Source organism: Danio rerio, chromosome 10, assembly GCF_052040795.2.
Source record: "Danio rerio strain M-AB ecotype USA chromosome 10, GRCz13ab, whole genome shotgun sequence".
NCBI lineage: Eukaryota > Metazoa > Chordata > Actinopteri > Cypriniformes > Danionidae > Danio > Danio rerio.
Window position 1 is genome coordinate 47,109,079 of NC_141030.1, and position 15,336 is coordinate 47,124,414.

Genomic DNA, 15,336 nt, shown 5'->3' on the forward strand with positions numbered 1-15,336 from the left:
ATTGAAATAACCCAACATTTCTTAAGAGTGCGTGTGAATGAATAGCGCGGAAGCATCGCTGTTCTCCACTCAGATGCAGGATGGATCAGATGGATTTTGGGTGGGCACTTTCTGCCCCTCCTCTGCAAACTGACGACATTATATGGGTGGACATGGAATTTGAACTTGCTGCCGGCTCATGTCTTCAGTCTTTTCGTGGGCATCTGGGAAAGAAAGAGCACTGAAGTCTGCGGTTCACTAAGGAGATTCACAAACACCGCAGGTTTTCTTAAGGATTGAATTCGGAGGATCAGGAGAAGACCAGATCGGAAAAACTAAAAGATCAGGAACTGGAAAAATAAGTAAGATTATTATTATTATTATTATTATTATTATTATTATTATTATTACTATTATTATTGCTATTGCTATTATTAACGATTCAGTCAACAATTAGAAAGTAGCCTAAAATACTACACTTTAAAATAAAATATGGGTTGTTATGACATAACGTTGGGTTAAATGTGCAATTTAAGATTAATTTACAAACAAAAATCTATATTTGACCCAACATTGGCTTACTAGCCTATAACCCAGCATTTTATTGTGTAGTTTTTGAATTATTCTATGTTGATGGTAACACAAAAACTAGACTATAATAATATAAACCAATTAGCCAATATTGTATAACTACAGTATAGGGTTTATTACACTCTAATGCACCTATAGAAACTAAAGTAGGCAGTACCACAGTTTATCAAGGTGACTATAATTACAGTATGATGGAGCATTCATTAATAAAGTCTTATAGCCTACATAGATCGTGTAATACACTTTGGTTTGTTCGCATAACAAGTGATTTGCTTGACTTTTCCATTATTTATACGCACTATGTAGCGCTCAGGTCATCTCTTTGTGTCAGTCTGAAGCTTTGTTTGCGTTTGGCAGCTCATTGAGATCCACTTATCTGCTCTTATCACTTTCATGCTGCTATTGGGAGTGTGATTTATCAGTGCATTGCTTCAGATGAGCTGTCGGGCTGTTGCGAATGTTGATCATTATTAATATAGACTGATGATGATTGCTAGAGAGCGGAGCGCGATGCTGTATAATATATCGCTGTCTACTGTAGTGTTTAAGGAGTGTGTGCGCTATTAAGGGCGTGTGTGGTTCAGTTAGACTGTCATTGGTTTTAGTCACCACATAAACATCTTATATTATAGTATAACTGTCCTTATGCACGCGTTTGTAGCGCTGTATATCTGTAAATGGAGCTGTAGCAGACGCGGGTTCTGATGGCAGTGTCATTTTGAGAAAGGAGACATGGAAACAAGCGGTGAGTGTGAAGACCTCGCTGGAGCTGGAACAAAGACACAAGCAGACATGAACAGAAAGAGTTTGACAACCAAGCCTCGTTTGAGTAAACTATAACTGTGGCTGCAGATGTTTGGAGCTGAGCTTCACCAAATTAAAAGCTGTATTTGTTTGCAGGTTTGAGATGATGTTGTTGGACGTGAAGCACATCCTCTGGCTGATCTGTGTCTGCAGCGCCTACTCGCAGGATGGTGAGATGTAGTTTCAATTCTTTCACATTTGGGATAGTGAACTTCTTGATGTTTTAAAACTCTTAAAAGGGTGGCATTGATGCTATCTTATCAAGATTGGGATTAGCCTAATAAACATGCATGTAAAGGCTAATATTAATTCATAGCAGGAAAGAAATGTGTACACTCTAAAAATTAAGGGTTTCCTTACCCCAAAGTTGAGTCAAATATGGACAAACCCAACATTGGGTACATTATTTATTTACTTATTGATTTAAATAAGACTTTATAACCCACCTGTTGAGGTTGTCCATAGTTGACCCAATATTGGGTGACAACAACCCATTGTCTTTACAGTAACTCCAGTTCATTGAATTATTAGAAACTAATGCATCAACTCACCAACTTCTTTGCATACTGTATTGATCATAGCTACTTTTAGGTACTCAAAAAATGCTGTGTTGCTTTAACCCAACGTTGGGTAAAATCCAAATGTGTCATTTTAATTGAGTTGCAAAAAATTAAGCTACATTGGGTTAAAACAACCCATCATTTTTAGGCTGTAAAGGTATATTGGACTCCAGTTCATTTGGTTATTAGAAAATAATGCATCAACTCAGGTGTGCATATTTTCTACACATCTCTAACTACTTTTAGGAGCATTCAAACAATGCTGGTTTGTTTGAACCCAGCATTAAGTAAAAAAAATACTATTCGGTTAAAAAAAAGTTGAATTTAAATTGAATTGAAAAATTTGACCCAATATTAGGATTGTCCATATTTGACCCAACATTGCATCGGCCCAACATTGACAACCCAGCACTTTTTAGAGTGTGGTAACTTGTAGTGCAGCTAACCACAGTTTTAGGAGGGAACCTGTTGATTAGCTTGTGCATGTATAAAACATTTCACAAGTATACCACTGTTGTCTGAATCATGTTCAGTTTGACTGTAAATATGCCAATAAAACATTGCATACACATAACATTGCAAATGCTGGACAACCCCAACATTGGGTACATTATTGATTTACTTATTGATTTAAATAAGACTTTATAACCCACCTGTTGAGGTTGTCCATATTTGACATTGGGTGACAACAACCCATTGTTTTTAGAGTGTCTAAGGTATACTTGACTCCAGTTCATCGAATTATTAGAAAATAATGCATCAACTCACTAACTTCCTTGCATACTGTATTGATCATAGCTACTCTTAGGTACTCAAAAATGCTGTTGCTTTAACCCAACATTGGGTCAAATCCATTAGATTCAGTCATTTAAATTGAGTTGCAAAAATTAAGCTACATTGGATTTTAGCAACCCATCTTTTACAGACTGTAAAGGTATAACTGACTCCAGTTCATTCAGTTATTAGAAAGTAATGCATCAACTCAGGTGTGCATATTTTCTACACAACTCTACTTTTAGGTGCACTCTAAAAAATGCTGGGTTGTTTGAACCCAACATTAAGTAAAGACAACTCACCATTTGGTTAAAAAAGTTTCAGTTGTTAAAAGTTTAATTTAAATTGAATTGAAAAATTTGACCCAATATTAGGATTGTCCATATTTGACCCAACATTGCATCGGCCCAACATTGACAACCTACCATTGTTTAGAGTGTGGTAACTTGTAGTGCAGCTAACTGTAAAAGTGCTATACAAATAAAGGTGTATTGAATTGAATGAATACGAAATTAGGAGGGAATCTTTTGATTAGCTTGTGCATGTATAAAACATTTCACAAGTATACCACTGTTGTCTGAATCATGTTTAGTTTGACTGTAAATATGCCAATAAAACATTGCATACACATAACATTGCAAATGCTGAGTTTTCCTACTCCAAAGTTAAGTCAAATATGGACAACCCCAACATTGGCTACATTATTGATTTACTTATTGATTTAAATAAGACTATATAACCCACCTGTTGAGGTTGTCCATATTTGACCCAATATTGGGTGACAACAACCCATTGTTTTTAGAGTGTCTAAGGTATACTTGACTCCAGTTCATTGAATTATTAGAAACTAATGCATCAACTCACTAACTTCCTTGCATACTGTATGTGTCTTACCTACTTTTAGGTACTCAAAAAATGCTGATGCTTTAACCCAACGTTTGGTCAAATCCATTGGATTCAATAGTGTAATTTTATTTTAGTTGCAAAAAATGTACGCTTCATAGAGTTATAACAACCCATCATTTTCTGAGTGTAAGGTAGAACTGACTCCAGTTCATTGAGTTATTTGAAAATAAAGCTTCAACTCAGGTGTCCATATATTTTCTAATATTTTAACAGACCTCTTACTACTTTTTAGTACACTGTAAAAATGTTGGGTTGTTTGAACCCATCGTTGGGTCACAATGGACAAACCCACCATTTGGTTAAAAATTATAATTTAAATTGTATTGAAAATTTTGACCCATCTTTGAGTTTGTCCATATTTAACCCAACATTGCATCGACCCAACATCTACAACCCAGCATTTTTCAGAGTCTAGTAACTTGTAGTGTACATAAATACGTTTTTAGGAGGGTACCTGTTGATTAGCTTGTGCACACTAGTATAAAATATTTCACAAATACACTTCTGTTGTCTAAATCATGTTTAGATTGACTGTAAATTACCCCAAAGTTGGGTCAGATATGGACAAACCCCCTATCATTGGGTGCATTTTTATTTATTAGATTTAAATAACACCTTATAACCCACCAGTTGGCGTTAGCCATATTTAAACCAACAATGGATGATTACAACCCATCATTTTAAGAGTGTATAAAGTATAATTAACTTCAGTTCGTTGAATTATTAGAAAATAATGCAGCAGTTGTTTTCTAATAACTCAACAGATTTGAGTCAGTGGTTTCTTACTTTATACATCATTGTGAAAAAAGCAGTTTCAATGTAACCAGCTACTTTTAGGTACACTCTAAAAATAATGTTGGATTGGGTTGAATTTGGACAAACCCAGCATTGAGTTCAAAAGCGTCATTTGAATTGAATTTGAAAACAAAAAGCTAAATCTAACATTGGGTTTGTCGTTGTTTGACCCAACACTAAGTCAAAACAACCCATCATCCATAGAGTGTAAAGGTCAAATGAAATGAAACTGAAAACCCCATGAAACTCCAGTTCATTTAATTATTAGAAAATAATACACCAACTACAATTCTAATAATTCCTAAAATACTTTTAGGTAAACAAACAAACAAAAAAAAAAATACTGGGTTGTTTTATCCAAACATTGGGTCAAAAATGAACAAATCCAACATTTGATTAAAAATTGTACTTTAAATTAAATATATTTTTTAATCAGATTTTACAGTGTAGCTACGTTTTTAGGAGGGTACCTGTTGACTAGCTTGTGCACTCTTGTAAAAACTCCCCCTCTGTCCTCCATCAGACTCTGTTCGCCGGATGCGGGTGGTTCGGAGCTCTTCCCGGGTCCACGGCGCTCTAGCGCAGTCTGTTGTTTTACCGTGTCGTTTTCTGGTGCTGCCGCCGCTACCGGGCTCCTCCGTCATAACTCACTCTGATCACCTGCGCATCAAGTGGACCAAACTCCAGAGCCATGGGGAAGCCATCGCTGTTGTGGCCCAGAACGGCATCATCAAAATGGGCCAAGAGTATATGGGCCGGGTGTCAGTGCCCAGCCGACCGGAAGACCAAGGGGACGCTTCTCTGACCATCTCCAGACTCAGGGCCAGTGACGCCGGGGTGTATCGCTGCGAGGTCATGCACGGCATTGAGGACACTCAGGACTCCATTACTCTGGATGTCAGTGGTCAGTGATACTCTTTGACTATTATTAAGATTATGCAAGCTCTGATCACTGCAATGAGCTGTTAAACACTAGCCTAGAGCACCATCTACTGTTAAACACTAGTCTAGAGCGCCATCTACTATTAAACACTAGCCTAGAGCGCCATCTGCTGTTAAACACTAGCCTAGAGCGACATCTACTAATAAACACTAGCCTAGAGCGCCATCTACTGTTAAACACTAGAGCGCCATCTGCTGTTAAACATTAGCCTAGAGCACCATATGCTGTTAAACAGTAGCCTAGAGCGCCATCTGCTGTTAAACACTATCCTAGAGCGCCATCTGCTGTTAAACACTAGAGCACCATATGCTGTTAAACAGTAGCCTAGAGCGCCATCTGCTGTTAAACACTATCCTAGAGCGCCATCTGCTGTTAAACACTAGAGCACCATCTGCTGTTAAACACTAGCCTAGAGCACCATCTGCTGTTAAACATTAGCCTAGAGCACCATATGCTGTTAAACAGTAGCCTAGAGCGCCATCTGCTGTTAAACACTATCCTAGAGCGCCATCTGCTGTTAAACACTAGCCTAGAGCACCATCTGCTGTTAAATACTAGCCTAGAGCACCATCTGTTGTTAAACACAATCCTAGAACACCATCTGCTGTTAAACACTAGCCTAGAGCACCAGCTGCTGTTAAACATTAACCTAGAGCACCATCTGCTATTAAACACTAGCCTAGAGCGCCATCTGCTTTTAAACACTAGCCGAGAGCGCCATCTGCTGTTAAACACAAGCCTAGAGTGCCATCTGCTGGTAAACACTAGCCTAAAGCACCATCTGCTGTTTAAAACTAGCCTAGAGCACCATGTGCTGTTAAACACTAGCCAAAAGTGCCATCTGACTTTAAACACTAGGCTAGAGCGACCTCTGCTGGTAATGATAATGGACCAATACACAGATCAAGACTGGTAATAGAATGGTTTGATAAAGATGAAAGTGAAGTTGAACATCCCCCATGGACTGCACAGTCACCAGATTGAAATATTATTAAGCACTTTGGGGTATATATACATATTTGTTAATTAATAGTAATTATTTATCATTATTACTTGTCTAATTAAATGTTAATTTGCAATTTGTAATCTTTGTGAATATATATATATATATATATATATATATAATAATCCAGTTCAGTTCTACAACACAGTCGCACTTCCTCTGTGAATTGGTCATGTTTGGAAGTGTTTCTCATTGGCAGACGTGTTCACCAATGGCTCTCAGATGTGCTGCGCTGTTTCTCTCTCTGAAGCACATGTGATGATGTCATTATCATACGAAGCCAAACAGAGCAGCGTTTCTGTCAGGAGAGTCTGGAAAAAACACTTTCACAGTCTGCTTTCACCTCGACAAGGTCTTATTGTGTTGCTAAATAATAGAAGCGAACGCTAAATGATTTGTCTTTGAGTCAATAAGCAGAGTAAGAAATATATTTAAAGGCTAGTTTTGGGGTTTGTTTATTTCACTGCATTGTGAATGAATATCTGAATAAGTGCTCAGGAAACTGTTAAAGCTGGAAAAGGGAGGCTCAGATCTGTGTAGTGGTGTCAGATTGATATTACAGATGTGAAATGAATGTTTGTGTACAAGCCAATTTGGCTGTATTTATGACATAATGTTGATTTGCGTTTTTTTTTTAATAGAGCCTGACACATTATGAAAGTCTTTTAAAGGACCATATAATGGTTTTTAGAAAAAAATAGTAGTTTTAGAATAGTTTATAATGCTTTATTACACAGCTGTCTGGGACACTCGTTTGTGATTGGACATTTGCAACATGTCAAGGGATCTGCTTGTCCTTCACACCTCGTTTTTTGACTGTTTGGCGCCATATTGTGTCTGAATAATGTACATGTTAGTGTATACTCCATCAGCTGCTTTAGTTTCTGCCAGCTTTGTGTTTTTAACTGTTTGGTGCCATCTTGTGTCTGAATAATGTAGAGGTTAGTGTATACTCCATCAGCTGTTTTCATCTGTCAGCTTTGTGTTTCTGACTGTCTCCATCTTGTGTCTGAATAATGCTTGGGTTAGTGTATACTCCATCAGCTGTTTTCATCTGTCAGCTTTGTGTTTTTGACTGTTTGGTGCCATCTTGTGTCTGAATAATGCGCAGGTTAGTGTATACTCCATCAGCTGCTTTCATTTCTGTCAGCTTTGTGTTTTTGACTGTTTGGTGCCATCTTGTGTCTGAATAATGCTTGGGTTAGTGTATACTCCATCAGCTGTTTTCATCTGTCAGCTTTGTGTTTTTGACTGTTTGTCTCCATCTTGTGTCTGAATAATGTGCAGGTTAGTGTATACTCCATCAGCTGTTTTAGCTTCTGTCAGCTTTGTGTTTTTGACTGTTTGGCGCCATCTTGTGTCTGAATAATGTGCAGGTTAGTGTATACTCCATCAGCTGTTTTCATCTGTCAGCTTTGTGTTTCTGACTGTTTGTCTCCATCTTGTGTCTGAATAATGTGCAGGTTAGTGTATACTCCATCAGGCGTTTTCGTCTGTCAGCTTTGTGTTTTTGACTGTTTGTCTCCATTTTGTGTCTGAAAAATGTGCAGGTTAGTGTATACTCCATCAGCTGTTTTCATCTGTCAGCTTTGTGTTTCTGACTGTTTGTCTCCATCTTGTGACTGAATAATGCACAGGTTAGTGTATACTCCATCAGCTGCTTTAGTTTCTGTCAGCTTTGTGTTTAAATAAAGAATTAGTAAGCTATTATTATGACAGAGTGCAATGTGTAGCCATGTAATAAGCAGTTTTGTGTGTTACTGAAACAGGAGTGTGTTTGTCTCCAGCAGTCAGTCATGAGCGTATCTGGCTCAGGTGAGTTTCTGCTGGAGTGTTTGTAGGCCCACAGAGACACTGATATTCCTGCCAAACACACTCAATGCCCTCTGATTACTGCTCAATTATAGCTCTTACCCGCTGCCATCTCTCTGAGAAAAGAGACCCAATGTGCCCAAAAACACAAGTAAAGGAGGCCATATAAGGACACATGGCAGAGTCGGGCTGGACAAACTCATCCGACAGCAGCATTCGCTCAGTTTTGCTGGAGCAGAGCTTGTGTTTTATTTGACTCGTTCGCCTGTTTTAGCTGTGTGGGAGAAAAGCACATATTTAGAAAAGTGCCATCCATAAAATTGTCCTCTTTAGGTGGAGTCTAGGTGGAATATGGTATAGAAGTTGTTTATTTTGTTTTTCTTGGTTCGTTTAATTTAGTTTTTAGTTTTCTTTTAGTTTAGTTAAGCTGTGATTTGCTTAGTTTATATATATATATATATATATATATATATATATATATATATATATATATATATATATATATATATATATATATATATATATATATATATATATATATATATGTGTGTGTGTGTGTGTGTGTGTGTGCTTTTTTTTTATTTAATTTTTTGTTGTTTAGCTTAGTTTTATTGTTTAGTTTTTGTTTTGCTTTGCTTGTTTTTTTGTTTTTTTTTTAGTTTAGCTTAGTTTTATTGTTTTGTTTTGTTTTTGGGGAGAGGGGGTTGTTTTTTTTTGCTTGGTTGGTTTTATTTTTGTTTTGTTTTGTAGTTTAGTAGTTAAATTTAGGGTTTTTTTGTTTTGTTTTGCTTGGTTTAGATTTTTTATTTTAGTTTTTATTTTTGTTTTGTAGTTTAGTTTAGTTTTATTGTTACATTTTTTGTTTTGTTTTGTTTTTCTTGGTTGGATTTATTTTTGTCTTGTTTTGTAGTTTAGTTGTTAAATTTGGGGGGGGTTGTTTTGTTTTGCTTGGTTTAGATTTTTTATTTTCGTTTTTTGTTTTGTTTAGTTTTGTAGTTTAGTTTAGTTTTATTGTTACATTTTTTGTTTTGTTTTGTTTCGCTTGATTGGTTTTATTTTTGTTTTTTGTTTTGTTTTGCTTCATTTTTTGGGGGACGTGGATGTTTTGTTTTGTTTTGCTTGGTTTAGATTTTTATTTAACTTTTCAATTTTGTTTTGTTTTTAGTTTAGTTTTATTGTTTTTTTGTTTTGTTTTTGCTTTTTTGTTTTGTTTAATTTGGTTTTTTCTTCTTTGTTTAGTTTTTTTGTTTTTGTTTGTTTATCTATGTGGAAAATATAGAAGTTTTGATTTGTTTGGTTTTAAAAATGAAAAAAAAAATGGTGTACCACATTGTAATTAAAGGTCCCAAAGTGTATCAAAAAGGTAAACATTTTTATTAAAAATTGTACCTTTAAGATATAAATATGCACCTGTATTGCACAAAAGTGTACCACAGCGACAGGTTTTATATTTAATTTAATTTAATTTATTATTTTATTTTATTTTACTTTGTTTATTTTTTATTTTATCAGGTCAAAGTGAAAAGTAAAAAGATCTTTAAATCCTTATATACGAAACAGAATGTATAAAAATATTTATTGTTAATGACATTTTTTTTTTTTTTTTGCTGTTTTATGTTCATAAATAAACCTTACTTGGAAAACTTACATAAGATTATATTTACTGTATTTCATTTTATCTCCATAAATTAATTCTCTTTTATCAGTGCACAATCAGACATTAAAGCGGCATCATTTTTATGTCATATGCATAGTGTTTTAAAGACTTTTTTTTGTCTATATAAATTTTAAAAAGAGATGTTTTGAGATCCTTTCATTGTACGTCGTCTTATATATAATATATTACCTTTTATTTACTATTTTGCATATATATTATTATTCTGAATTTGCTGTGTATGTTCAGAGGGTCATTGAGAGAGAAAGTGTACAGTAAATCAGCTTAATGCATGTGTAAAGTGTGGATTTCGATGTTTGAGTGCTGCTGTGTAATGCTGATTGATTAATATTCAGATCATGTTCAGTATTTGACACGGCAGGTTCCTGAATTGCAGAACAACACCATGATTCTTCATTTTTCAGACAACAGCGTGTTGTTGTGGTCTAAACGTCCAGCGTTCAGTACAAAGACGCTCCTCTTCCAAACAAAAACTGCACAATTCCCCCCAGTTCCTCTTAAATTACTTACAGATAAACATACAGTATACACACACCGCTCAAACCACTGTCTTCAAATGTAGGATAATTTTTGCTGACCAAAAATGTTTGAGCAAAAATAATGCAAAAATTGTGAAATATTATTACAAATTTGAATAACTGATTTCTGTAAGAATTAATAGTCAAATATAATTTATAGCTGTGATGTAAAGCTGAATTTTACTCCATTACTCCAGTCCTCAGCATCACATGATTATTCAGAAATCATGCTAATATGATGATATGATGATTTGAAGTTTTAAAAATTGTGATATGTTTAATATTTTCTGCATTTAAAGATAAATAGAAAGTTCTAAAAATAATCCTTAATACTGTCACTTTTTATTAATTGTATAATTCCTTGCTGAGTAGTTTATTATTTTTATTTTATTTAATAAAATATACTGTCAGTGAGTGTTTTAGAGTGGAGAAGATGATGGTTTTGTAATGTATTAAAATAACATCACAAAAACACATCAAAACTGCCATTTGTTGTCACTTATCTCCTTATCATTTTGCACATTTCAACTATTAATAGTTGCATCTTTTAACTATTTTAGATGTCTAGTTAGTTTTTTAGTTATATTTTATATTTATATTTGTTTTATTATTTTTCATTATTTTATTTGATTTAATGTTTTTATATTTTTATTTGTATTTGTATTTTTCATTAATTTAATAAATGTTTTTATAATTTTATTTATTATTTTTAATTATTGTATTGTTTTTTATTATTTTATTTTCTTAAATGTTTTTATATTTTTATTTTTAATCTAATTTTAATTAGTTTATTAAATGTTTTATATTTGTTTAAATGTTTTAATTATTTTAATTTATTGTTTTTTATTAAATTGTAATTTACTACATTTTATTACATTTTATTATTTATTTATTTAAAATTTAATTTGTTTTAATTTTTTATTTGCATTTATTTTATTTTTAAAATAATAAAAAAATTATTGAAATTAATTTATTTTATTAATTATTTTTTATTGATACATTTTTTAATAATTAAATGTAAAAAATGTAGTTTTATTCATAATTTTTCATTAATTTATTTTTTCATTCATTTATTCGTCTTTTTTTCGGCTTTGTCCCTTTATTAATCAGCGGTTGCCACAGCGGAATGAACCGCCAACTTATCCAGGATATGTTTTACGCAGCGGATGCTCTTCCACCTGCAACCCATCCCTGGAAAACACCCATACGCTCTCATTCACACACAAATACACTACAAACAATTTAGCTTACCCAATTCACCTATAGTGCATGTGTTTGGACTGTGGGGGAAACCAGAGCACCCAGAGGAAACCCATGCCAACATGGGAAGTACATGCAAACTCCATACAGAAATGCCAACTGGCCCAGATGAGACATTTTATTTTATTTTATTTTATTTTATTTATTTTATTTTATTTTATTTTATTTATTTTATTTTATTTTATTTTATTTTATTTTATTTTATTTTATTTTATTTTATTTTATTTTATTTTATTTTATTTTATTTTATTACAGAAATTGCCAACTGGCCCAGATGAGGCTCGAACCAGCGACCTTTAATTTAATTTAATTTAATTTAATTTAATTTAATTTAATTTAATTTAATTTAATTTAATTTAATTTTATTTTATTTTATTTTATTTTATTTTATTTTATTTTAACAATTTTTTCCTACATCAAATTTGATCAAATGGTTATAGTTTTTGCTGGTGTCTGCAGAACCTGACGTGTGTTTTCTGTGTTCAGGTGTTGTGTTTCATTACCGGGCGAACACCAGCCGCTACAGTCTGAACTTCACACGAGCTCAGCAGGCGTGTGCAGATGTGGACTCCAGCATCGCCACCCCTGAACAGCTTTATTCAGCATACGAGGACGGATTCGAGCAGTGTGACGCCGGATGGATGGCCGACCAAACCGTCAGGTGATAAAACAGTACAATACATACAGTTGAAGACTGTATTATTTTTTTCCCCTATTTCTGTTTAAAGGAGAGCAGATTGTTTCAGCACATTTCTAATCATAATAATTTTAATAACTCATCTCTTATAACTGATTTATTTTATCTTTGTCATGATGACAGTAACTAATATTTGACTAGATATTTTTCACTTCTATAAAGCTTAAAGTGACATTTAAAGGCTTAACTAGGTTAATTAGGTTAACCAGGCATGGTTAGGGTAATTAGGCAAGGGGCCATCTAAACTAGAACCGCCACTTCAATTGATAAAAGACAAAGTCTGCCATTCTCTAATTCTCATACGGCTCTCCCGACAAAAATGTTTGCTGTAAGCCAACAGTTTGCTGTATCGGCCTTGACAACATATTGGGAAAATAACATGCAACAAACCTGGTGGATCATGACCCGTGATGTGCCCGGACACGATCTCACCCAGTCATTGGGTCGCATAGCTTGGCAGATCTGCCTTGCTTTCAGGAAGAACGAGCCCTCATGAATAATTAAGAAGCCGGCTCTTCTCATATCAGAATCAGAATCAGAAAGAGCTTTATTGCCAGGTATGTTTGCACATACGAGGAATTTGTTTTTGTGACAGAGCTTCTACAGTGCAACAGAATTACAGAGACAGGACAATAAACAGATAATAAATATATAAAAAAGCAGTAAGAAGTGAATGCAAAATATACAAATAGACAAGTGTATGGAGAGCTATATATATATATATATATATATATATATATATATATATATATATATATATATATATATATATATATATATATATATATATATATACTATATACAATGTTTTATGTGCAGCTGTTATGTGCAAATTGGCATGTAAAGTGTGTTGTTAAATAAGTGTATATGTGTATAAAAGTGTAGGATAAGAAAACTCCGCTATGAATAATAATGAGAAATCATCATCTTTGCACTTGCAGTTTTGCGCCACGTCACCGATTTTGATCCGCCCCAAAAATATTTTAAACCCGGAAGCTGAAATTAGCTGACAAAAGCTCCAAATTATTAAGTTTCACCACAATTAAAGCTGACAGGTGCTAATATTGTCTTAACTGATGGTCAACACACACATCTGGTAAAATCTCAAACAAAGGTTCAGGGTGTCTAGAACCTATAAAGTGACATTTAAAGTTCGGGTAATTAGGCAAGTCATTGTATAACAGTGGTTTGTTCTGCAGACAATCCGAAACTAATATTGCTTAAGGAGGCTAATAATATTGACCTTAAAATGCATTAACCAGTTATACTCTGCTGTTATTTTGGGATTTCCGCCTGGATTTTGCCTACCCAAATTTAAAAGCTTCCCAAATCCACATGCAGAGGTGTAAATGCAAAAATTTGGCATCATTTTAAAGAAAACCATTTGAATGTTCATAAAACACTATTGAAAGTGTTTAAAATAACTGTATATGTTGTCTGTGTTATAATAATCACCTAAAAAAGAGGCGCTTTTTGTATTTTTCTTTAATAAACTCATATTTGAAAGTGTAGCTTTTAGGTTCTGTGTGGTCTAGTGTGCTGTAATTAATGTTGCTGGTTCCTGCACATGTCTGTAATCATAGGAAAAGAGAAAAATGTCTCCACCATACAGTCTCTACCAACTAGTCCAGCCGGGACTTGAACCAGCGACCTTATTGCTGTAAAGCCAATCACTGAGCCACCGTGCCACACATTTTTGTTTTTTAAATATTTTACGCTGTGAATCCTCTCGCTTATGTGTTTATGAGTAATAATGATGTGTGTGTGTGTGTGTGTGCACGCGTGTGTGTGTGTGTGTGCGTGCTTTCTCCACAGATATCCCATCATCAGGCCACGTGACGGTTGTCATGGTGATAAGTGGATGAAGCCGGGGGTCAAATCATACGATGTCAGGAACGCCTATGAGAAGTATGACGTTTACTGCTATGTGGGAAAACTACAAGGTGAGTTTATAGATCAATTAACCTACAGCATTAATTAAACCTTAGTGAGATTGAGAAGACCTTTTCAGTGAAAATATCCATAAATGAGCAGTTTTCCGTATTTTGTGATATATGTTTTTATTTTATATTTATTTCTGCTTTTGAGTTGCATTATGGGAGCTTAATCCTTTTTCCCGACAACTTTCAACCTTTTAAAGTTTTCTGAACATGTGTAATAGTCTGCAGTGCTATATTGCCTGGTGTTGGTGTTGTATATTACGCTACAGAAAACTTGTGATTAAGTGCAGCACATTTCTGTTATTTTACAGACTTATTTCTTCTGATATTATATATTAGACACTATATCATTACTTCAAAGTACTAAAATGCCAAATTTAATATATAAACCTTACCTTTAATTTAGCTGCCTCTAGTGTTTGAACCATCAATATCATTGTTGCATATGAATAAATAAATGAAAAAATAAATAATAAATAAAAGAACAAATGAATAAATAAATGAATGAATAAATAAATGAATGGATTAATTAATGAATGAATAAAAGAATAATCGAATGAGTGAACGAATAAAAAAAATAAATAAATAAATAAAAGAATGAATAAGTAAATAAATAAATAAATAAATAAACGAATGAATGATTAAATAAAATAATGAATGGATGAATGAATAAAAGAATAATTGAATGAATGAACGAATAAAGAATAAATAAGTGAATAAATAAATAAATAAATAAATAAATAATGAATGAATGAATGAATGATTAAATAAATAATGAATGGATGAATGAATAAAAGAATAATTGAATAAATGACAATGAACGAATGAATAAAGAATAAATTAATGAATGAATGAATGAAGGAAGGAATGAATGAATAAAATAATAAATGTATAAAAATAATAATTAAATGAATAAATGAATGAATAAATCATTGAATAAAGAATATGAATGAATGAATTAATTAATGAATGAATAATTAAATAAATATAAATGAATACATGAATAAATGGGGGGATGGACAGACGGACGGATGACGGATGAATGAATGAATAAATAAATAAATAATTAATTAAATAAA

At 33.4% G+C, this 15,336-nt stretch overlaps 1 protein-coding gene across 1 annotated transcript in view; it reads left to right on the forward strand.

Annotated features, from left to right (window-relative positions):
- The first annotated feature begins 308 nt into the window (after positions 1-308).
- vcanb (versican b) overlaps positions 309-15,336 on the forward strand; it is a 68,485-nt gene continuing 53,457 nt past the window's right edge. The window contains 5 exon segments of the mRNA NM_214688.2: positions 309-341; positions 1,471-1,544; positions 4,933-5,313; positions 12,107-12,281; positions 14,133-14,260. Coding sequence (NP_999853.2) covers positions 1,478-1,544; positions 4,933-5,313; positions 12,107-12,281; positions 14,133-14,260 — 751 coding nt within the window. The 5' untranslated portion in view covers positions 309-341; positions 1,471-1,477.